Source organism: Schistocerca piceifrons, chromosome 8, assembly GCF_021461385.2.
Source record: "Schistocerca piceifrons isolate TAMUIC-IGC-003096 chromosome 8, iqSchPice1.1, whole genome shotgun sequence".
Lineage (NCBI taxonomy): Eukaryota > Metazoa > Arthropoda > Insecta > Orthoptera > Acrididae > Schistocerca > Schistocerca piceifrons.
Genome location: NC_060145.1, coordinates 61,348,546 through 61,372,673, shown reverse-complemented (window position 1 = coordinate 61,372,673; position 24,128 = coordinate 61,348,546). Strand labels below are relative to the sequence as shown.

General features: G+C 44.3%; 1 protein-coding gene across 1 annotated transcript in view; it reads right to left on the bottom strand.

Annotated features, from left to right (window-relative positions):
- LOC124711135 (protein argonaute-2) overlaps positions 1-24,128 on the bottom strand; it is a 266,005-nt gene that overhangs the window by 194,608 nt on the left and 47,269 nt on the right. The window contains exons 4-5 of the mRNA XM_047241028.1: positions 5,319-5,369; positions 3,658-4,314 (exon numbers count right to left, since the gene is read on the bottom strand). Coding sequence (XP_047096984.1) covers positions 3,658-4,314; positions 5,319-5,369 — 708 coding nt within the window. The remainder of the gene's footprint in view (positions 1-3,657; positions 4,315-5,318; positions 5,370-24,128) is intronic.

Sequence of the window (24,128 nt, the reverse complement as noted above, 5' to 3'; positions counted from 1 at the left end):
GAATTGCTCAACACGTGGGGCGTGAGGTCTCCACAGTACATCGATGTTGTCGCCAGTGGTCGGCGGAAGGTGCACGTGCCCGTCGACCTGGGACCGGACCGCAGCGACGCATGGATGCACGCCAAGACCGTAGGATCCTACGCAGTGCCGTAGGGGACCGCACCGCCACTTCCCAGCAAATTAGGGACACTGTTGCTCCTGGGGTATCGGCGAGGACCATTCCCAACCGTCTCCATGAAGCTGGGCTACGGTCCCGCACACCGTTAGGCCGTCTTCCGCTCACGCCCCAACATCGTGCAGCCCGCCTCCAGTGGTGTCGCGACAGGCGTGAATGGAGGGACGAATGGAGACGTGTCGTCTTCAGCGATGAGAGTCGCTTCTCTGCCTTGGTGCCAATGATGGTCGTATGCGTGTTTGGCGCCGTGCATGTGAGTGCCACAATCAGGACTGCATACAACCGAGGCATACAGGGCCAACACCCGGCATCATGGTGTGGGGAGCGATCTCCTACACTGGCCGTACACCACTGGTGATCGTCGAGGGGACACTGAATAGTGCACGGTACATCCAAACCGTCATCGAACCCATCGTTCTACCATTCCTACACCGGCAAGGGAACTTGCTGTTCCAACAGAACAATGCACGTCCGCATGTATCCCGTGCCACCCAACGTGCTCTAGAAGGTGTAAGTCAACTACCCTGGCCAGCAAGATCTCCGGATCTGTCCCCCATTGAGCATGTTTGGGACTGGATGAAGCGTCGTCTCACGCGGTCTGCACGTCCAGCACGAACGCTGGTCCAACTGAGGCGCCAGGTGGAAATGGCATGGCAAGCCGTTCCACAGGACTACATCCAGCATCTCTACGATCGTCTCCATGGGAGAATAGCAGCCTGCATTGCTGCGAAAGGTGGATATACACTGTACTAGTGCCGACATTGTGCATGCTCTGTTGCCTGTGTCTATGTGCCTGTGGTTCTGTCAGTGTGATCATGTGATGTATCTGACCCCAGGAATGTGTCAATAAAGTTTCCCCTTCCTGGGACAATGAATTCACGGTGTTCTTATTTCAATTTCCAGGAGTGTATTTACTTCAAACTTTTGTACATTACTCAGACGAACAGACATCGGCTGTAAATTTTTTTAAACACTGAATATGTTTCCATAAAAATTAACTGCAAGAAAAAAAATCTTGTGCTGTGCCATGAAAATGTGTGGTTTATTTTTCTTTCCAACAGTCAATTTTAACTGTAATATCTGGGCATTTAAACCATCACACAAAATGTTTCAACTTTATGTATTTTTCTTCTTATATATGATTAGAAACAAAATTTGTGTACACAAAAATGTGCTGCTTCTTTTCTTCATCACAGTCAGTTTTAACAGAAAACACAAAAGTTTTATTTGTGGCTTCCCTGCTTATCACTAGTATACTACTACGAAAACAGATCACCCACTTTGTTATTCTAACCATTTGCAAATTACAACCATGCAAAACACTGTCACTGAGGCTACTAACCTCACAGATCTAGCAAATGGAGAGGTCTATCCCTTCCCCTGCTTGCCAATGCTCCCAACCAATTCACCCAACTTGTTTTAATTTTAACAAATTCCCATTTAAGGTTACCTTCACACCACCAATGAATAAGGTTCAAACCAAGAGAGAAAAGTAGATGAACAGAGAGGGAGAACGGAAAAAAAAAGATGAGGCAGATGATAGGGGGGACGAGGAGACAGAGAGAGAGGGGGGGAGGGGGGAGTGGGGTGCGGAGACTGACAGAGGGGGTGGGGCGCGGAGACTGACAGAGGGGGGCGCGTTACCCACCAGGCCTCAACATCAGCTAATTTCAAGTTGCCCCCCCTTGTACATCACCTGTCATTCAACAACATCTTTGCCCCTGTACTTCTGCCTCGACTGACATCTCTGCCCAACCTCTTTGCATTTACATATGTCTGGCTGTGTGTGTGTGTGTGTGTGTGTGTGTGTGTGTGTCCTTTTTTCCCCTCAAAGGTAAGTCTTTCCACTCCCGGGATTGGAATGACTCCTTATCCTATCCCTTAAGACCCACATCCTTTCGTCTTTCCCTCTCCTTCCCTCTTTCCTGATGAAGCAACCGTGGGTTGCGAAAGCTTGAAATTAGTGTGTGTGTTTGTTATTCTCTCTATCAACGTACTAACGCTTTCGTTTGGTAAGTTACAGAATCTTTGTTTTTAGATATATTTTTCCCACGTGGAATGTTTCCGATGCTGTAACTTACCAAACGAGAAAGTGTTGGTATGTTGATAGAGACAAAGATGATGTAACTTACCAAACGAAAGCATTGGTATGTTGATACGCACATAAACAAACACAAACACACACACAAATCCATACATTTACAGACACAGGCAGACATATGTAAAGGCAAAGAGTTTGGGCAGAGATCTGTTTTTTATTGTGCATCTACCAGCACTTTTTCGTTCGGTAAGTCACAGAATCTTTGTTTTTTAATATATTTTTTTCCATGTGGAATGTTTCTATTTTTTATATATTAAAAAAAGATGCTGTGACTTACCAAACGAGAAAGCGCTGGTAGATAGACACAATAAAAAACACACAAACACAGACACAAATTTCAAGCTTTCACAACCCACCGTTGCTTCATCAGGAAAGAGGGAGGGAGAGGGAAAGACAAAAGGATGTGAGTTTTAAGGGAGAGGGTAAGGAGTAATTCCAATCCTGGGAGCGGAAAGACTTACCTTAGCGCGCACGCGCGCACGCACGCACACACACACAATCCATCCGCACATATAAAGACACAAGTAGGTTTTGCCTTTAGATATGTCTGCTTGTGTCTGTATACGTGCTGATGGATGTGTGCGCGTGTGCACATGCGAGCGCAAGTGTATACATGTCCCTTTTTCCCCCTAAGGTAAGTCTTTCCGCTCCCGGGATTGGAATTCCCTCTCCTTCCCTCTTTCCTGATGAAGCAATGGGGGTTGGAAAGCTTGAAATTTGTGTCTGTGTTTGTGTGTTTTCTATTGTGTCTATCTACTAGCGCTTTGTTTGTTAAGTCACAGCATCTTTTTTTAATATATTTTTCCTGTGTATCACATGGCAGAAGGGGTACATATACCAGATCTTTAATGTGTCCCCAAAGAAAAAAGCCACACTGATTGAGATCTGGTGATTGGGGAGGCCATTTCATGAACTCCAAAACACAGAAAGCTCGCTCCACACCTGAACTTTCCATGTTTGCGGCCAGCGCTGACTATTGGCAAATTACCAAACTATGCCGTGGCAGAATACATAAAAGAAAAACTTTCAGAGTTTATCTTCAAAATGTCATAGTATGATATCTGTACAACGTTTGGTTCTTGTGCAATAAATAATTAAAAGTGTTGCCGGACTTCATGTACATCCTGTTCTGTGCCACAATTTACTATAAGTCTTAGTTGGCTACAGTGCAAACCCACAGTACGAACTGTAACAAAACATGTTCGAACCCTTCAGATTGCAATACTGACTGACTAAAACAATCAACTGAGCCAGACAGAAACAAAGTGTGTCAAGAATACCTCTTAACTGGGATATTAAATAAAATGCAAAATATATTGACTATAGCAGTCTGGACGCAATTCCAGAAGCAGTTTTGTGACAGATTTACGAAGTAGCTCACCTTTCTGGGCCTGTGCTGGCTGCTGAGGTGGAGCCGGTTGTTGCTTTGGCACCAGCTGCTGAGGTGGCTGCTGTTGCTGTTGAGGTGGTGGAGGTCCCGTCGGTGACACCTGCTGTGTGGGAGGTTGCTGTTGCCGCCAGACACCACTGGGAGCCCCCAGACTGGGAAAAGCATCTCCTGACGGTGGACCACCTCTTCCTCTGCCCCCGCCATCTCCTCTCCCTCTCCCTCTGCCTCTCTCCCCTGGTCCTCTGCCTCTACCTGGCTGAGGACCCTGTTGCTGCCACTGACCGGATGAGCCACCAACTGCAGCCTCTTGTGACGGAGAAAAGGGACGCACGTCACCGTCTCCGCCGCCTCTCTCGGCGCGACCCCGACCTCTGCCGTAACCGCGGCCGCCGGGAGTGGGAGGCGCGAATTCCCGCTCCGGACTTGGCACCTGTGGAGGCGGCACTGGTCTCTGCTGCGGTGTCGGAGATACCTCCGGTGGCGGCTGCTGTGGTGCTGGAGCACTCTCCGGTTGCGATGTGCCCGGTGTTTGCGCCGGCGGGCTCTCCGGCGGCGTCAGAGTACTGGCTGCAGCCGCTGTAGTTCCGCTGCTGACATCGGCCCCTACCCGCGCCTGTTTCGCTGCCGCTTTCTTGGCAGCTCGCTTGTCTGAAATTGGGAGACAATCACAAGTGTGGCAAAAATTGATGCACAACTCTCCTACCATAAAACTAAATGACGTTTGCTCACATGCTGCAGTGCACTACTCAGGGCACCAAAACTTAAGTGCAAATGAATCCTGTGAGGCAGGTATATTAACTACAAGACAGTAAAAATTACTATTGTCAGCAAAATTGAAAAAATTATCATACCATTTTAACAAGTCACACAAGACCATTGAATTTTTTTTGCAAAATAAACTTTTGCACAGCTAACAGTGTCTTTCTTTTAACACTGTAAGCTATTAGTACATTCTACTAAGTGTGCAGCTATTTTATAAGACATTCAACCGGACTCAGTTTGAAGATAAAAATGAATTTATGTCCCTTTGAAATAACGAAGTTACATTAAAGGAAACATTCCAGAGGCAGGAAATGTTGGTAATGAGCAGGCTGATAAATACATGTCTGGGATCCACACAAGGGGGGGGCGGGGGCACGCGCACGCGTGCAACCCAACACACACACACACACACACACACACACACACACACACACACACACACTTAACATATTAATAATGCACAGAAAAAATTATTATTTTAACAGGAATATGAAGTAGTATCCCACTTGCTTCTACAGATGGAGGACATGAACAGGGGTTAGGGGAGCATAATACTGTGAAAGGTTATAGAGGAATGCATCGCACTGTTGACTCCAATGTGCTAGATGAGCTGCTATCACCCTTCCATACGAGATTTAGATATAATCTGCAGTAGTATATGTAAATTCATTGGTTTCCATAATAACAGTCATCACAATATAATTTGGCTGAATGTTGTAAGTAAAATAATATTCCAGCATCAGTGACAACAATCAATTTCCAACAATGACAAAGCCAGCCACTGAGAGCTTTAATTATCTTTGAAAATTGGGAAATGTAGCCAAGAATATGTGATATTTGGTTATTCGTACACTGATTATAAACGTGTCTTCGACAAATGTGATACAAACCTTTTCTAGATAGTGCTTGTCCCCCTGATGCTTCCTCATCGCCTTCTGCCTCTGAAAAGTAATACAGAAATTAAACAGAACCACTCAGAAATTAAGTGGAATAATTCCAGTACAAAATTAACAAACAAATCACAAAAAAGGTGTCTGAACCAAACATTTTGAGTACTGTAGATTTATTTATAAATGTGCTTAAGCAACTACAGTGACAAGCACTTAATTTTAAGTTAAAGCATCACAAAATTTTATGTAACTCATGCCGAAAAGCAAGAGACAAAATACGGAATGGAAAAGACTGAAAGAATTGTGTTTCTGTAAAAGCCTAATAAAGGTCAAATTATACACTAACACACCTTGTTTCCTGTTCAGATTTCCATACAGAAAGGTCTCTACCAGCAAGAAAACTATTTTCACATTACAGAAAGGTATTTAACACCACATCCATGGCCATCAGCTAGCCAATTATGGCTCGCCCATAAAGATGTCATTACGACTGGAAAACTGTACTGAAATCTAACCAACCAATAATCATCTTGTGGTGTTGCGGTTCTTCTTACGTCCATAATTGCTACGAAAATAGAAATTTCGCATTATGCAAGACACTTTTTCAGTTTCGTTTTACCCAGACATGTTTCCGCACTTTTTGTGCTATCTACAGTGGGCTTTTTATTTTATTACTGTAAAATTTTTAGTACACATTAACATTTAGTGAAACTTCTGGTACAAAATATTTACAATTTTGAGTGAATAATTGTTGTAAAGTATTATACATCATTTGTTCTAGTTCACAGGTGAGATATTAACAACCTGATGCACTGTATGTTGTTTATTACATTATGTCTAAAGTTCTAGTTATAGCTTAATTGGTGAAAGAGTGGATGTATGCATTAGTTTACGTACCTAACATGAAGCTATAGGGTATTTATGTTGGTAACTAGTCTGCTACACAATCTGTAACATGTCATATGCAAGCAGCAAAGCTTAATTTTTAATTTGCTGTTTATTATGCATTTATGAGTGGAAATGAGTATATATCGCTTTTTTTCTGTGTAACTTAAGCCTTTGATGTTTTAGTGTTTTCTCTTATGTTTTCGTGAGGTGAATACACTGATTTCTATGACTTATGGTCGTTTGACAACACACTTTCTATGAATTTTCAAACATGGGCGAGTTTTTGCCGCCATTATGTGTTGTTATTGTTGCGTAGTATTCATTTGCTTCGTGGCGTGTTTCTCTGGAAGAGGCACGCAAGTTTCAAGTGTATTTGGTGTTTGTGGTGTTTGGTTTTGTGTGTGTGTGTGTGTGTGTGTGTGTGTGTGTGTGTGTGTGTGTGTGTGTGTGTTTGGCTAAGTAGTGTGATGTTGCTTTAGTAAAGTTTACCAATGGACATCACAGACTTCAGAAGTGACCCACCAAACTGATACCAAAGTAACTTACAGAAAACCCTGAAAAACATAGAAACAATTTTTACAGAAACACAGATCAAAAGAACAATAAAGAAAAATTCCAAGGGCCCCCACCCTAAAATTATTACATAAAGTTCACAAACCTGGAATACCTATACGTCCGTTGATAAACTTACTTACAGATCCTCAAACCTAGCAGCAGCTTATACCAAAAATTAACTATAGAAGAAAACTATCACATCCAAAAATCAATATCCCAAAGAAAGAAAGTACTAAATGAACACACATCAATGCGCACTAAAACCCTCTTTGCACAATTGACGTCACAGAAATCAGCGTATTCACCTCGCGAAAACATATGAGAAAACACTACAACATCAAAGGCGTAAGTTACACACAAAAAAATGCAATATATACTCATTTCCATTCGTAAATGCATGTTGTTGTTGTGGTCTTCAGTCCTGAGACTGGTTTGATGCAGCACTCCGTAGTACTCTATCCTGTGCAAGCTTCTTCCTCTCCCAGTACCTACTGCAACCTACATCTTTCTGAATCTGCTTAATGTATTCATCTCTTGCTCTCCCTCTACGAATTTTATCCTCCACGCTGCCCTCCAATACTAAATTGGTGATCCCTTGATGCCTCACAATGTGCCCTACCAACCGATCCCTTCTTCTAGTCAAGTTGTCCCACAAATTTCTCTTCTCTCCAATTCTATTCAATACCTCATTAGTTATGTGATCTACCCATCTAATCTTCAGCATTCTTCTGTGGCACCACATTTCAAAAGCTTCTATTCTCTTCTTGTACAAACTATTTATCGTCCATGTTTCACTTCCATACAAGGCTACACTCCATACAAATACTTTCAGAAATGACTTCTTGACACTTAAATCTGTACTCGATGTTAACAATTTCTCTTCTTCAGAAACGCTTTCCTTGCCATTGCCAATCTACGTTTTATATCCCCTCTACTTCGACCATCATCAGTTATTTTGCTCCCCAAATAGCAAACCTCGTTTGCTACTTTAAGCGTCTCATTTTCTAATCCAATTCCTTTAGCATCACCCGATTTAATTCGACTACTTTCATTATCCTCATTTTGCTTTTGTTGATGTTCATCTTATATCCTCCTTTCAAGACACTGTCCATTCCGTTCAGCTGCTCTTCCAAGTCCTTTGCCGTCTCTGACAGAATTACAATGTCATCGGCGAACCTCAACGTTTTCATTTCTTCTCCATGGATTTTAATTCCTACTCCGAATTTTTCTTCTGTTTCCTTTACTGCTTGCTCAATATACAGATTGAATAACATCGGGGAGAGGCTACAACCCTGTCTCACTCCCTTCCCAATCACTGCTTCCCTCTCATGCCCCTCAATTCTTATAACTGCCATCTACTTTCTGTACAAATTGTAAATAGCCTTTCGCTCCCTGTATTTTACCCCTGCCACCTTCAGGATTTGAAAGAGTATTCCAGTCAACATTGTCAAAAGCTTTCTCTAAGTCTACAAATGCTAGAAATGTAGGTTTGCCTTTCCTTAATCTTTCTTCTAAGATAAGTCGTAAGGTCAGTATTGCCTGACGTGTTCCAACAGTTCTACGGAATCCAAACTGATCTTCTCCGAGGTCAGCTTCTACCAGTTTTTCCATTCGTCTGTAAAGAACTCTTGTTAGTATTTTGCAGCCGCGGCTTATTGAACTGATAGTTCGGTAATTTTCACATCTATCAACACCTGCTTTCTTTGGGATTGGAATTATTATATTCTTCTTGAAGTTTGAGGGTATTTCGCCTGTTTCTCTCCCCCCGCCCCCGGACTTCAATCACTACTCCAAATTTTTCTTTTGTTTCCTTTACTGCTTGCTCAATGTAGGGGATAGACTACAACCTGTCTCACTCCCTTCTCAACCACTGCTTCCCTTTCATGCCCCTTGGCTCTTGTAACTGCCTTCTGGTTTCTGTAGAAGTTGTAAATAGCCTTTTGCTCCCTTCAGAATTTCAAAAAGAATACTCTTGTCAACATTGTCAAAAACTAAGTCTACAAATGCTATAAACATAGGTTTGCCTTTCCTTAACCTATCTTCTAAGGTAAGTCTTTGAGTTAGTATTAACTCTCATGTTCCTACATTTCTTCCCCGAGGTCAGCTTCTATCAGTTTTTCGATTCTTCTGTAAAGAATTCATGTTAGTAGTTTGCAACCTTTATTTATTAAACCGGTAGTTTGGTAATTTTCACAGCTGTCAGTAAATGCTTTCTTTGGAATTGGAATTATTACATTCCTCTAGGTGTCACAGTATTTCACCTATCTCATACATTTTCACACCAGATAGTAGAGTTTTGTCATGGCTGGCTCCCCCAAGGCTACCAGTAGTTCTTAAAGAATATCGTCTACTCCCGGGGCCTCGTTTCAACTTTGATCTTTCAGAGCTCTGTCAAATTCTTCTCACAGCATCATATCTTACATCTCATCTCCATCTACATCCGCTTCCTTTTCGATAAAATTGCCTGCAAGTTTATCTCCCTTGTACAGATCCTCTACATACTACTTCCACCTTTCAGCTTTCCCTTCTTTCAAAGGGCCTAGTCCATTTTCTTTACTCCAAAGGCCTCTAATTTTCTTGAAGGCTGTATCTATCTTTCACCTAATGAAATAGGTTTCTAAATCCTTACATTCATCCTCTAGCCATTCCTCATGAGCTGTTTTGCACTTCCTGTTAGCCTGATTTTTTAAACTTTTTATTCCCTTTTGGCTGCTTCATTTGCCGCATTTTTATATTTTCTTCATCGATTAAATTCAATATTTCTTGTGTTATTCAATATTTCTTGAGTGTATTTCTACTAGGCCTTTTCTGTTTACCTATTTGATTCTCTGTTGCCTTCACTATTTCATCTCTTACAACTATCCATTAATCATGTGTTTCCTTCCTCATTTTAGTAAACTGTTGCCCAATGCTCCTCCAGAAATTCTCAGCAACCTCTGGTTCTTTCCATTTATCCAGGCCCCATTCCTTAACTTCCTACCTTTTTGCAATTTCTTCATTTTGAACCTATAGTTCACAAGCAAATTGTGATACCGAAGTCCACACTTGTCCCTCGAAATGTTTTAAATTTTAAACCTGGTCCTTAAATCTCTGTCTTACCTTTACATAATTAATCTGAAACCGTCCAGTGTCTTCAGATCTCTTCCACATATACAGCCTTCTTTCATGATTCCCAAATCAAGTGTCAGTGATTATTAAATTACACCCTGTGCAAACCTCTACCAGGTGGCTTCCTCTTTCATTCCTTTCCCCAGTCCATATTATCTACTCCTTTTCCTTCTCTTCCTTTTCCTACTATCAAATTATTCTCCACTAGAACTCATACTGCCCAACTTGAATGTTAACCAATTGTGTACTTCTCCCTCCCTCCCCCCCCCCCCCCCTCCCACGTTGGGGTCTGTAATTTTTTGTGTCTGGTTTGAATACCTAAATCATTTGAATATAAAATTTATCAACTATAAGGTAATTAACTCATTCTTAAACATCATTTTTTTAAGAAAAATGCACGTCTTCTAGTTTGTAATTACCTGTTGCACGCTAGATTCTGGTTTTCACTGCAAATACAGGTTCTTAATCATCAATATTTTATGAAAGATTGTTGGATTTGAGAAAACATTATACATTTAGAGAAAAATGAAAAATCAAATACTCTGAATACGCCCATTGCCTTGAAGGACAGATGTGGCCTTGCACGAACCAGAGTGATAAGTGTCATAGAAAAACAGAAAACAATAATTTTCATGTTGCCGAACACACCGTGCAAACGCTGCATATTTACAGTTATCGCGCGCGCGCGATAACTGTAAATATGCAGCATTTGCACGGTGTGTTCGACAACATGAAAATTATTGCACGTGTGTGTGTGTGTGTGTGTGTGTGTGTGTGTGTGTGTGTGTTTTTTGGGAATTACGAGGACTCAACGTCGAGGTCATCAGAGCCCTGACACACATTAAAAGAAACAAATGTGCACAAATTTAGTAAAATGGAAGCATACACGCAAAGAAAGCGAGAAAAGATGCAAATGCTGTATAATAAAATAAAACGTAAGGAAACCAGAAAGGAGCATCAAGGATGTCACAGGAAATTGTCACTGGCTGGCCATCTACGTAAAATATGGGTGAGCCAGTCATCCTGTGAACAAATTAAGACCCTTCCCTACAGTCTTGGTAAAAACATTGGACACGTCACAGAACTTTAAAACTTGAACCATATTCTTTTGAGTATTTCCAAAAAGAGATGGCAGATCCGGTGGCAAGTCTGTCGCGGCCCGCTGGTCAGAAAATAAAACGCAATCCAATACAAAGTGGTGCACAGTGACCTGGATGCCACAAGTACCACACATTGGAGGGTCCCCTCGTCGGAGCAGGAAGCCATGTGCCATAGGACTGTGGCCTATGCAAAGCCGAGTGAGGAGAACCTCATCCTGTCTATGGGGCTGGTAGGAAGTACACCACCCACATGTTGTGGGCTTGACTGAACGGAAATTATTGTCAGTCATTTCCAGCCACTCATTCTCCCAGCGAAGCATGACTCGTGAGCTCAACAGTGAGGTAAGTGCATGAAGGGGATGGCACACTGAAAGACTTGCTGATCGAGACACGCCTCCTTGGCTGCGATATCTGCCCTTTCGCTCCCAGTCGTTTTAGTTGGAGGAGGGCATCTTGGATGGTCTGGACTGTTTTATGTGCAGGATACAAATGTTGCAATGAGTGAACGGCACTGAGTGAGTCATAACAGACAAGAAATTTAGGACGGGAACAGAATCTCATCTGCTCCAGTGCCCGCAAGATCGCAGACAATTCTGTACCAAAGACAGTAAGTGCTTGAGACAGTCGGATCTTGAGGACACGATCTGGAAAAACAGAGCAACCAACAGAATCCTCCTGTTTCAACCCATCCGTAGAAACAGCTACATAGTCGTGGTGCTCTGCTAAAATGGCAGAAAATGTTGCATTAAAAACGGTGGCAGGAGTGCAATCTCTCTTGTACTGCACTAAATCTAAAATCACTCTGGGCCTCTCCAGTAACCAGGGAAGCAGGTGGTTAAAACCCTGGATTTGGGGCTGTACGGGCTCCACACCGAGGGACTCCAGCACACGTTGCACACAGATCCCCAATGGCATCGAGGCTCATGGACGGTTGGAAAAAAGGCACTCCAGAGGTGGACGAGCAACAATATGGTGAGCGGGTGAGGTTGGAGCTGCAAGAAACTTACAAGCCTGGCACATTAACAGGAGCTGCCGCCGGATGGTAAGTGCTGGTTCTCCCACCTCAGCACTGAGGCTGGGTATGGGGCTAGTCTGATAAGCACCCGTGGCCAATCAAATCCCTGCATGGTGGACTGCGTCAAGGATCCGCAAATAAGAGGGCCTCGCTGACCCATACACCATGCACCCATCGTCCAGCCATGAACACATAAAAGCCCGATAAAACTGGAGAAGACGCACCCTATCCACTCCCCAAGACCTGTGACTAAGGCACTTGAGGATGTTCAGCACCTTCAGGGTTCTGGCTTTCAAGTCTCGCAGGAGTGGCAACCATGACAATCTGAAGTAAAAAATGAGGCCCAGAAACCGCACTATGTCTCTAAAATGTAGTATACTGTCCCTATATGCAAAGCAGGCAAATTAAAAGGATGATGAGAACGAGTAAAATGAACACAAACACACTTATCGGTAGAAAACTGAAGACCCGTCTTTGCAGCCCACTCCTCTAACCGCTGCACTGTAAGTTGCAACTGACGGCTCACTGTTGCAACACTGGGAGGAGGAACAAAAAACAGCAAAGTCGTCCACAAATAAGGAGCACCGTACTGGACTCCTTACTGTAGATGTTATACTGTTGATGGCTATGGCACAGAGGGTAACACTTAAAACACTGCCCTGGGGGACACCATTCTCCTGCTCAAATTGATCCGACAGTGTGTGACCAACTTGGGTCCCAAAAACCGCTGAGACAGGAAAGATTGAATGAAAATATGGAGGTGGCCACGAAAGCCCCATTGATGCAGTTGTGCGAGAATACTGTGTCTCCAAGTAATATCGTACACCTTACTGATATCAAAGAATATACTGATACAGTGATGCTGACAGAGGAAAGCCTGCTGAATAGCTGCTTCTAGGAGGGTCAGGTTGTCGACCATGGACCGAAACTTTCGGAATCCACACTGAGAGCGGCTAAGGAGTTGCCTGGTCTCTAAAAGCCAGACCGGACGACAGTTAACCATCAATTCCAGGGTCTTTCCTAGATGGCTAAATGGCACTCTTCTGTCCACCAAGGGACAGGTCACCTTGGAAGAGGGCCGAAAGAGGTTGGTATGGATAGATCAGCAGCATGATGGATCACATGCGAGATGTGATCCACTCATTTCTGGATGCTGTCACGGTGTTCAAACACAGTCAACTGGCCGAAAAGCGTCCAGTTAGCCCTGCCAACCATCCACGTTGGTGGCTTCTGTTCCAGCAACACACCATCAAGTAGCTGAAGGCGGATCGGGAAGTGGTCGCTGGAATGAGGGTTGTCAGTGACCTCCCAGTGAACAGGGCTGGTGAGGGCTGGAAAGCAGAGAGAGGGGTCGATGGCTGAGAATGACCCAGTAGCGCCACAGAAATGAGTTGGAGTACCAGTGTTTAGGACGTACAGCTCTCGAAATGTCAGGAGGCTCTCCAAAACTCGACCCCGATGGCAAGCAGACGTTCAGCTCCACAAGACATGGTGGGTACTGAAGTCTCCCAGGAGGAGAAATGGTTGGGGGGAGTTGCGCGATAAGATCTGTGAGAGCCTCAGAGTTACTGCATCCAGTGGAGGTAAATGAAGAGAACAAACCATAAGCCGCTGATGTGCAGAAATTTCAATGGCAACTGCTTGCAGGCCGGTATCCAGGGAAAGAGCAGAGGAGTGGTGCACATTACTGACAAACACAGCAACCCCTCCTTTGGCTCTTTCCCCAGTCAGGTCATCCTTGCGATATAGGGTATAGCCCCATAGTTCAGGGGCATCAGATGGTTTGAAATGAGTTTCCTGCAAACAAGCACAGAGCGCGTTGCTGCACTAGCAGTTTCAGTTCCTCCACGTGTGTACTGAATCCAATCATGTTCCACTGTATAATGGGAGTCATCTATCATCCTGACTTTCTGATGGGGAGGGGAGCCCACAATGGCTGGAGGCTCAGCTTTGGAGTGAGATGGTTGCCCCAATCCGACATCAAGCTCCATAGCTTCTAAAGAAAAATCGACTGATGTCAGAGAGGTCAATGTCGACATCGTCATGCTGTTTTCTGCACATTTCCACCAGTGTTGGACTTTTGCCTTGGATTTTTTTTCCCCTGGGTAGACTTTGCAGCCACAACTGCAGTTGAGGGTGTAGCAGAATTTGACAGCATACCAGATGGAACCTTTGGAGGGGCAGGGAGCTCCACAATGTCAGCAACCACAGCTTTTTCTGAAGTTCTCGGGGGAGGGACAGGTTTAGAAAACTGCAGCAGCACAACTGCAGGGACACATGCAGGTACTAGTGCCGACACTAGCAGCCTCTTTTTGTGTAGAAGCACCAGCTTTCCGTCTGGGCTGTTTAACAACTGAAGTGAAGGGGGTGGCAAAACATGGGGGCAGCATGGCTTTATACAGTTTTTTTTTTTTTTTTTTTTTTGCTAGAGTATAGGTGATGCGCTTCATAGTTTTAAGCTCCTGTATCTTCCGTTCTTCCAGATACACGCTGCAGTCCCGACTCTAGATGGGGTGAGGTCCAGAGCAATTTACACACTTCAATGGAGACGAACGGTGGACACTGTCATGGGCAACCTGACCGCACTTGCCACAAGTAGCTTCTCCATGACACCCGTCTGCCATTTGAAACACCGCATTGGGTTGGGTACATAAGGCCGCACACTTAAGCGAAGGAAACCTGCCTTAATATGCTCAGGAAGTTTCGTGCTATTATACGTCAGGATAAAGGAGTCGTGACAAGAACCCCATCTACCCTCTTCATGATATTTTGCTTATCAACTATTCCTGCTGGAGCGCACTCATCTTCCAATTCCTCTCTGAGAGTGTCCACCAGATCCCTCCACATCACACCTTTTTTGCTTGAGTATAGGTGATGCGCTTCATAGTTTTAAGCTCCTGTATCTTCCGTTCTTCCAGATACACGCTGCAGTCCCAACTCTAGATGGGGTGAGGTCCAGAGCAATTTACACATTTCAATGGAGACGAACGATGGTGTGCAGCTCAGTTTCGATGGCATATTCCCCAAGGGATTGCGCACTCTGTAGATTCTTAGCTTGTTGGGAACAAGTGGTTTCCACCAATAGCGTCCCATTACACAATCGCTTAACAGATTTAAAGCTGCCAGCAATGCCCTCAAGCTTTCTCGAAGCTGCCCTCTTTCCTTTTAATGATTAAAAACACATACTGACCACCAGCATGTGTTCTGTTACTAGTCATGATACCCTGAGATTTCGCTCCTGAGTCAGGAGGACTGGATACACGTGCCGTCTAGTTGGATTGGGTATTGGTACCTACCAGCGCCCCACCATTTCCGCTGGGAGGAGGCGAAGAAGATTTTGAAGGATCCGTCTCAGCCTCACTAGCAGCTAGGGAACTAGAAGTCCACCTAGACAATGCCCCGCGTGCCTAGGTAAGTCTTATACAACTGATGTGCGACATGTTACCAGAGGTTGCCCGCTAACGACTGTTCCACCTCAACAGCCATGCATCTCATCAGTGCGCAGCACACCTTGAGAATGAGGTTTTTTTTTATAGAGGTTTATTCCATCCTCGCGATCCAGGCGGTCAAGCCAAGATCCCCATTCCCAGAGACACAACATTCCACCGCCAGGCAACACGGTGGTCGCTGAAGCATGCCCAGAGCTTACGGTGACAAGCAACTAGCAGCACTTACCAGTCCCCAGCTCAGGAACTCTGGGGTCACCAAGCCCGTACTCAGAAAATGAATGCCGAGCCCCTGGGGGCTTACAGTTATCACCTTAACGTTTTCCCTTTAACACTGCAATCTGAACCCAATGAAATTGATTTGGAGCCAAGTTAATGGTTTTCTAGCGAGAAATAGCAAGACATTTAAGTAGCCAAACACACTGGAACCAACGCACATAGCTTCGTGACGAACGATGGCAAAATGCAGAACAGCCCATCATAAAAGAGGAGGAGGAGAAGGAATTGTGGATTTTTAGGTGGCTTGGGATTCTGTAGCCAATCGGCTCATTATTAACGTAGCAGTAATGAAATCTATTCCTCAGAGTCCAATATGGAAGGAGTTCGGAGATCACCAGACAACTGAATGTAATACTTTCAGTAGCTTCAATATTTAACTACACAGTAAAATCCCAGCAGTGCGCTTTTACACTGCACACAGCTCAAGTATAAAAATTATCCTTGCTAAAGTCAGGAATTTTCATCACTCTTGTTTTCAATTACAATACAATGTTAGCCAAGATCGAGATCATGTTATATTTTTACATCAGGCCACCTAAAAATCGTATCGCCTAAGTTTTACCATACATTATTTCTTTCTGTTTAAAAACTAAATCACATTCGAAGCTATATTTTTCTCTACTCTTCCCTTTTCACGCCTTTACTGCAACTGTTCACATCACTGCAGTTTAGTTGGATCACTTGCCTGGCCAGTGCTGTCCAAGTTAAATGTGCTGGTAAAGCTGTTGTCCCGCATTATCACTCAGTCTTGACTGTACTCTAGACAGCTTTTGCACAACATGAAACAAAATCCAACGAGGTAGTTGATTTTAGGCAGTTTACACAATCTTTTTCTAAATTCTTCACCCCAAATGGCATGTCTGCTCCAATCATTTACTAATAAACAGAGTGCTATTTGAACACTATCTCTCAGGAAGTTAGTATGTGCAAAGAATGAGACCTGCAGGTATGCTTCAACACTGCAGAGAAAATGCTTAGCATGCATAGGCAGAGGGGGTATACTGATGACACTCAATATCCTATTGCAGAGCATGCTCTAAACATATCACGACCTCAGACACGTTTGACCACACGTACCATTTGGATTCTTCCCCCGGACACTAGCTTCTCAGAACTCCGTATGCGGGAATTGGTATTACAGCATGCCCTTGGTTCTCAGGACAAACTTGGCCTTAATTTACATTAATTTTTTTGGTCTCAGCATTTCTTCTCAGTAACAATTCCTTTCTTCACTCCCTTTTAGTTTTCTACTTATTGTTTTCCGACCTGCCTACTTTCTCCTACCCTCGACCTCTAACATATACAATGCACTTAGCTTTCCACTCTTATTGACACAGGCATGACGATCTATCAGTATACACTGTCTCGCTTTTCACCTTATCCTCCACCTCTAAGCCCTCAGGTTTCCAAATCTTGTCTGGTGCAGTATCAAACAATCAGTCTTTCCTTCTCATCCAGTCCAGTAAGTCTCCCCTAATTCAGGGTTCTGAGTGACTTCTCTGAACTCTTGCAATTTCCTAAACCTCATTCGCCCTTTTCCTTCATTCGTCTTCCTTACCTTTCCGTCGTCCTACCAGAAAGAGCCTCTGGCTCTGAAAGCTTGCAAATGTCAATATCTTTATATGTGCCACCATTCAGTGAGTAGATTTTTACATTTCCAATTACATTATGTTTTCAAAAACTGATTGTTTACAAAACCACTGATTTTCAACACTGGATTTGATGTACAGACTGCAAATGATCACATGTACTGCAAACATTGTTGACTGTTGATGAGCTTTCATCTAAACTGGAAAAACTTTGTCAACTTTCTTAAAATATCGTTTCTCAATTAGATTATGATAATACACTTAAAAAAAAAAATCATCTGATGTAAATATTGCCAAAGTATCAATGGACTTAGCGAAAATTATTCTTTTCCTATCCTTGATGCCATCGGACATACTATTATACTATTATAATTAAAAATATTGAACATGAAAGATTAGTTAAATAAATAAGAGTGCTGAGAAGTCCCTCTCCCTCTTTCTCTCCCTCTTTCTCTCCCCTCTCTTTCTCTCTGAGAAACAGTAAGCACAAAAGGAAAGTTTAAAAGAGCTCTATATTATCAGTTAACTGTGTCAAATTTCTTCATACTGTAATGCTGACATGGCTGAAATAGTGATTTATTTCATTTCTGAAGAGTTTGTATATGAGACAGTCTGACCTTGCACAACTTCAAACAACTCCAGGAACCAAAGTTCCCATAACTTAAAACCATTAAATTGTTTAGCAAACTTGGGTGGAAAGAGGATCCACAGTGATGTGGAGCCTATCTTCAAAGACAATGTAAAGAAAAATTGGCGGCCTACGAGGGGGGAAAAAGGTGCTTTTCTTCTGGTTGAGCTGACGTGGAATGACCTGAGAAATAACATCATCACTGAAGAGTTTGGAACAATACCAATTTCTGAAAAACAAATTATCAACAAGAGCAAGAAGCAAACACAACATGATTTTTCAATGTGGATGGGGAGTAACTCCCAACGTCAGTCAAATAAACACCTGCGGAAAAAATCCATACCACATCAAAAATAGAAAAATTAACTGCAGAGACAGCATTTAAGATACTGAAATTTCACACATAACATCTCCAATTTCCAAAAGGTTATGAATTTTAATGCGCTGCAAAATAACAGTACTAATACGGACTTCATAGCAGCACTGTGTTATACTTTATAAAGTGATGCACAATAATACAATGCTTTTGACACAAAGCAGAAAAATAAATTTTTGTATTTTACATTTCCCTCTTAGCAATTGGTCCACAGAGCTCTGTCAGCTGCACAACTGCAGATAACACCAGGAGTGTCCACAGTGTACGTCCATGTATAATCAAACATCAGCAGTTGACAATAGGCGTCAGCCTCTACCGGCAGTGCATCACTACCTGATGTTTGTTTTGTTTTAGGGCACAAAATCAGTTAGGGTCATACATGCCCATGTCAGAGCTGTAGAACACAGAGACAAAGAGAGGAGTTAAAAATTACTACACGTTAATCCCAATCGACGGAAGATAAGAAAGCTAAACACAGGGATGCGGCAGAGGGTCTATAAAATACGCCATATTGCAACAATGGCTAGAAAGTAAAATGCGGTCGACAGCCCACACATTGTTCGCTAAAATGGTCAATAACTAAGACAGGAAACACAAATGAGAATGTAAGTGGATAAAAAAGGAGCTTTCCACAAGGAAATGGCAGACTGTCAGAGGCTGAGTACAATGAGAACAAAGTGGTGGGGGAGCACCACTTAATAAATGGTGATGGCTAGAAAGACAATGCCCAATATATAATCTAGCTAAAATAATCTCGTGGTGAGAGGGCCGACAGGTCACCCAAGCTGCTGGGAGAGGCTTAATAACCCAGAGCTCATTCCCACCAAGATAGTACCAGTGGTGATGCCAAAGTGACACCACCTGTCAACAGACGGCAACACAGACCTCTTCGGACGGAATGTAAGAACTAGTGGGCTGAGGTACGAGGACTGGAGTCTCGGCAGCAGCATCAGCGGCCTCGTTTCTCACTGGACTGACATGACCAGGAACTCACATAAACATCACAGTGCCTCCATCAAGAGTGAGCAAGTGACAACTTTCCTGGATCCGTTGCACTAAGGGATGGACAGTGTACAACAAACAGAGGCTCTGAAGAGCACTAGGAGTGTCGCAGCAGGTGACGCAATTGAAAAGCGTGTGTCGCCAGATGAACTGCGTGGCCTGATGCAGAGTGAAGAGCTCTGCTGTAAATACTGAGCAGCGTTTTGGAAGCCAATGCCAAAAAATGTCGGTGCAAATCACGAAGACACCACAGTCAGTCCAAGAGCTACTAGTGTACACAAAGGTACTATCGCAAAGTTCCGTGTGAAGGTCATGAAACTGAAGGTGATAGAGCAAGGCTGGAGTAGTGTCCTTAAGTAGAGAATAAAGGCCAAGGTGAACTAGGCCACCGCATGAAGCCAAGGTGGTGAAGGGTTTACACCCACCGTGAAAGCCTGCCAGGGCAAGAGCTGCAAGCAAACTCCAGGATGCAACACAGAAGAGCAACATGCACCGTACTAGTGATCAAAGAAGTCATCGAAGGAGGAGGTATAGGATAGGTGGCCACGCATGGCAGACAAACAGCACGCATATCTAATGAGGAGAATGTCACAGTGATAGGACAGCTGTAGTTTGGCAGCTTCTGCATACTGACACTCAACCGGGCTAGTGTAAAAGGAGCCACTGGCCAAACGGATGCCACAGCGGTGGACGGTATTGAGATGGCACGAGAGGGACGGACACGCAGATGCGTAAATGAAAAATGGTTCGATCTGCTCCCCAGGAAGTACCACTGAGGACACACAGGACACTGAGGGACTGCATACTGCGGGCTACCAGGTAAGAGACGTGGGAGGACCAAGAAAGTTTCCTATCAAGCACAAGTCCCAGGAATTTCATAGTTTCAACAAATGGAAGAGCACAAGGCCCAAGAGTAAAGACGGTGGAAGAAACCAATTGCTCCGAAAGAAATTCATACAAATGATTTTGTCAGTGGAGAAACTACAGCCACTGTCGATGTTCCTCGACTGAAGACTGACTAGACATCGCTGAAGATGCAGCTCAGTGAGACAGGTCCTTGGAGAAGTGCAAGATGGCAAAACCATCGACGAAAAGGGAGCAGAGATGCCCAGTGGCAGATAGGCCATTATAAGGTTAATAGTGATAGCAAAGAGGACGACGCTCAGGACGCATCCCCAACGCACACTATTTTCCTCCGTTATGGTGTACGACAAGGCAGAACCCAAATGTGCATTGGAAACTCGGTCTTTTAAAAATTCCTGGAGGAAACAGGGCATACGGCCATGGAAGCCCCACGTGTAGAGACTACAGATGATACCAGTCCTCCAGCGTGTGTTGTAGGCTTTCTCCAAATCCAAAAACATGGCCACAGTCAGGGATTCCACGAGAAACCCTTCATGACATGGACTGACAAAGTGACGAGATGGTCACCTGGAGAACAGCGCACTCTAAATCCACACCGTACAGAGATTAATAAATTGTGAGACTCGAGCCACCGTACCAGGCAGACAGAAAAATCATGTTCCATCACCTTGCTGGTGAGAGAAATGGAACGGTAGCTAGAAGAAAGTTGTTTGTCTTTACTGGGCTTGGGTATGGGTATGACAGTCACTTCACGCCAGCATCTAAGAAATGTGCTGTCTGCCCAGATGCAGTTGTACATATACGGTGGGAGAAGCTCGAACTCTCCGCAAAATGGCAGCCCAAAGTGTTGGAGATAGCAATACGGTCCACTGTGCTATCGTCTGCTGTTGTAAGGCCGGAAATTGGGGAATGGCCCTCGGACCCAGAGACCCATCGAAGGTTGGCTCACGTGACTGAAGAGATGCATCTGTTTATAATGAATGCAGTTTTCCATCGCAGGATGACAATTAAAAACACAGAGAGCAAGACTCCGTGAGCAAATTGCGTCGCAGCATGCTTCAGTCCACCAAGGGACTGGGACACAGAATGATAAAGAGAAAGTGCAGGGAATGGAACGTTCTTCAGCGGTAATGCTAACATTTGTTTGATATTCTACCTAGCTATCACAACTGGCGAAATGTTGTTTGTCAAAGGTTGCCAGGTAGGACTAAAGTCTGGTGTCAGCCTTAGAAAGCTGCCATTTGGGTGTGCACATAGGTTGGATAGGAGTCAGCAAACAGATAGCACACAGGAAATGGTCACTCGAGTATGTATCAGAAATAACAGACCACTGTAGATGATGGGCAAGTTGGGCAGTGCAGAAGGAGAGGTCCAAATGGGGATAGGTGTATGTGGAGTCTGAAAGAAAAGTGGGTGCTCCTGTGATAAGGCAGAGGACGTTAAGTTGACTGAGACGGTCAGCCAAGAGGGCACCTCTCTGACAGGTTCTGGGAGAACCCCAAAGGGCAGGGTCCGCAACATTAAAGTCACCACGCAGCAGAAAGAGGTGAGGTATCTGCCCAATAAGCTGGAGACAGTCTGCCCTGGTGACATTGAATGAAAGAGGGATGCAAATGGTACAAAAGCTTGAAAGCTGGTAGTCAGGGAGACTGGTTGACTATGAACGTCACCCTGTACGAGCAGCATGACTCTCCCATGAGATGGAATATCATCCTCAGGGGGAAAGTCGGAACAGACCGGGATGAAATGTGAAAGATCAAAGCGGTTGTGAGGACGCAATTTTGTTTCCTGAAGGCAGAGAACAAGCAGATGCTGCAATTCTACGAGCAGCCAAGAATCCTCTTCGTTTGATCAAAGGCCACAAACATTCCACTGAAGGAGAGTCACAAGGAGGAAAGGGGAGCTGGGAAAAAATGAAGGGGTATCACCTAGACAGCTGCCGACCACAGATTCACTGCTACAGGGCCCAGAGGTCGGAGGATCCTGTTCCGTGGGATTTACAGAGGCGTCGGCAATCCCCCCCTGTCGATCTGCAGAGTCCAGGGCAGAAAAACAGTCGGCAGTACACACCGGCAACACGGAGGTCGGTCAGGCGAGGGTATCGCACAGTGACACCGTCAGAGAGGATCTGCGAGTTGGTGAAAGAGAAGACCGTTTGCCTTTGTTTCACTTCTTGGAGCCTTTCCAGTTGGCAGAGGAAAACTCAGACCTCTGTCGACTGGAGGGGCACAGGAAGCCTTCGCGGGAGTATTCCTTCCCGCCTTTCCCACTGGCTGTGTAGCTGGTGACTTCGCCCTGTGAGGCAAAAGTTTAGTAGCGTGTTGCATAGCTGGAGGAGGTGACAGGGACACTACTGTGACATTGGGCGATTTCACAACTGCAGTGCTAAATTAGAGGTCGCATGTCTGCGTGGCCGTGTCCTTTAACAGTACTGTAGGTGCCAGATGGTAGAATGCAGTGTTTTGGACTAGCCGACAACTTGCGAGCCGCCGTATAACACACTTCTTCCTTTACCCGGATCTCCCGGACAGCCCGCTCATTGAGATATGTGGGACAATCTCGAGAAGAGGTGGCATCGTTGCCATTGCAGTCGATGCAGTGGGGAGAAGGAGGTGGACAATCGCCCTCGTGCACATCCCAACCACAGGTTACACATTTGGTCAGGTGTTGACAAGACATTCGAGTGTGAGTGAAATGATGACACTGGTAGCAGTGTATCAGGTTTGGAATGTATAGTCAGACTGTAATGACTTAATAGCCTGCTTTGATCTCGGACGGAAGCACCACTCTATTGAAGGTGAGAAAAAGAGTGCCTGCGGGCACTAAGGATGCATCTATCTTTTTCATCGTCCAACGGACGGCAGTGACACCCTGATCGGAGAGGTACATTTGGATTTCTGCCTCAGTCAGACCATCTTGCAGCCTTGTGTAAATAACACTGCGGGAAGAATTCAGAGTTCTACGGGCCACGACAAGAGGAGGATAGCCATGGAGAAGGGAAGCGGCAAGCAGCTGTTGTGCTTTAGAATCGGAAGTAGTCTCCAAAAGCAAACTGCCATTGCATAAACGAGAGCAGGATTTCATAGGACTGGCAATTGTATCAACACCTTTCTGAATAAGGAACAGATTTACCATTGCACAGGACTGACCATCTTCTGTATGTGAAACCATGAAGAACCATGGTGCAGCTGGGAGGGTCTTTGAATCGTGAGCTTCAACCCATTTACATTTGGTAGACGTGGACTCCAAATATGACGACTGGCTCATTGCGAGAAAATCCTCAATGATTGTTGGCATCTCTGAAGGTGCACTCCTTCCAACTGGGGGCCCTCCGTCAGAGGGGGAATCAGCCGCCTAAAGTTATTATTCACACCTCCTGACCACCTGACAGAGGGACCAATCGGCAATTTGGGAAGGTAGCAGCTCAAGCAATTACCCCTCCCCGGGCCTGGCCTGTACCAGGGGGCACATGCGAACCCTACGTGTCAACTCGAGCCTGGGAATTACCCGTTACACAGTCACCTGTTACGCCCGTTACACAGTCACCTGTTACGCGTCAGACGCAGTGTATTTTCTACAAGTCTTACCGAGGAATACAGTGTTGTGCAACTCATGTTCAGAGAGAAGATACATGTGAAATATGACTTGCCAAGATAAATTACTCCATGTATGGCTCCATTTTTACTAGAAATGGCCATTATAACAAACAACTGGTTTTTAGTTGCAATTTTTTTCATCTCCAGTTTAAAATGACTGTTAAAATCACTCTAAATAACCAGTTTCTGAAATAAGCAATTTCCAATTTTTTACACTATCACTTCCAGCAATAAACTTAAGACATCAAAAAGAGACTGAAAAATTCTACGATTTCCTCAGACTTCTTCATTATGGGTTCCAAGATACGTAGATTCAAAATACCAAATAAAATAAGTAAATAAAAGAAAACTTAGTCCATTCAGA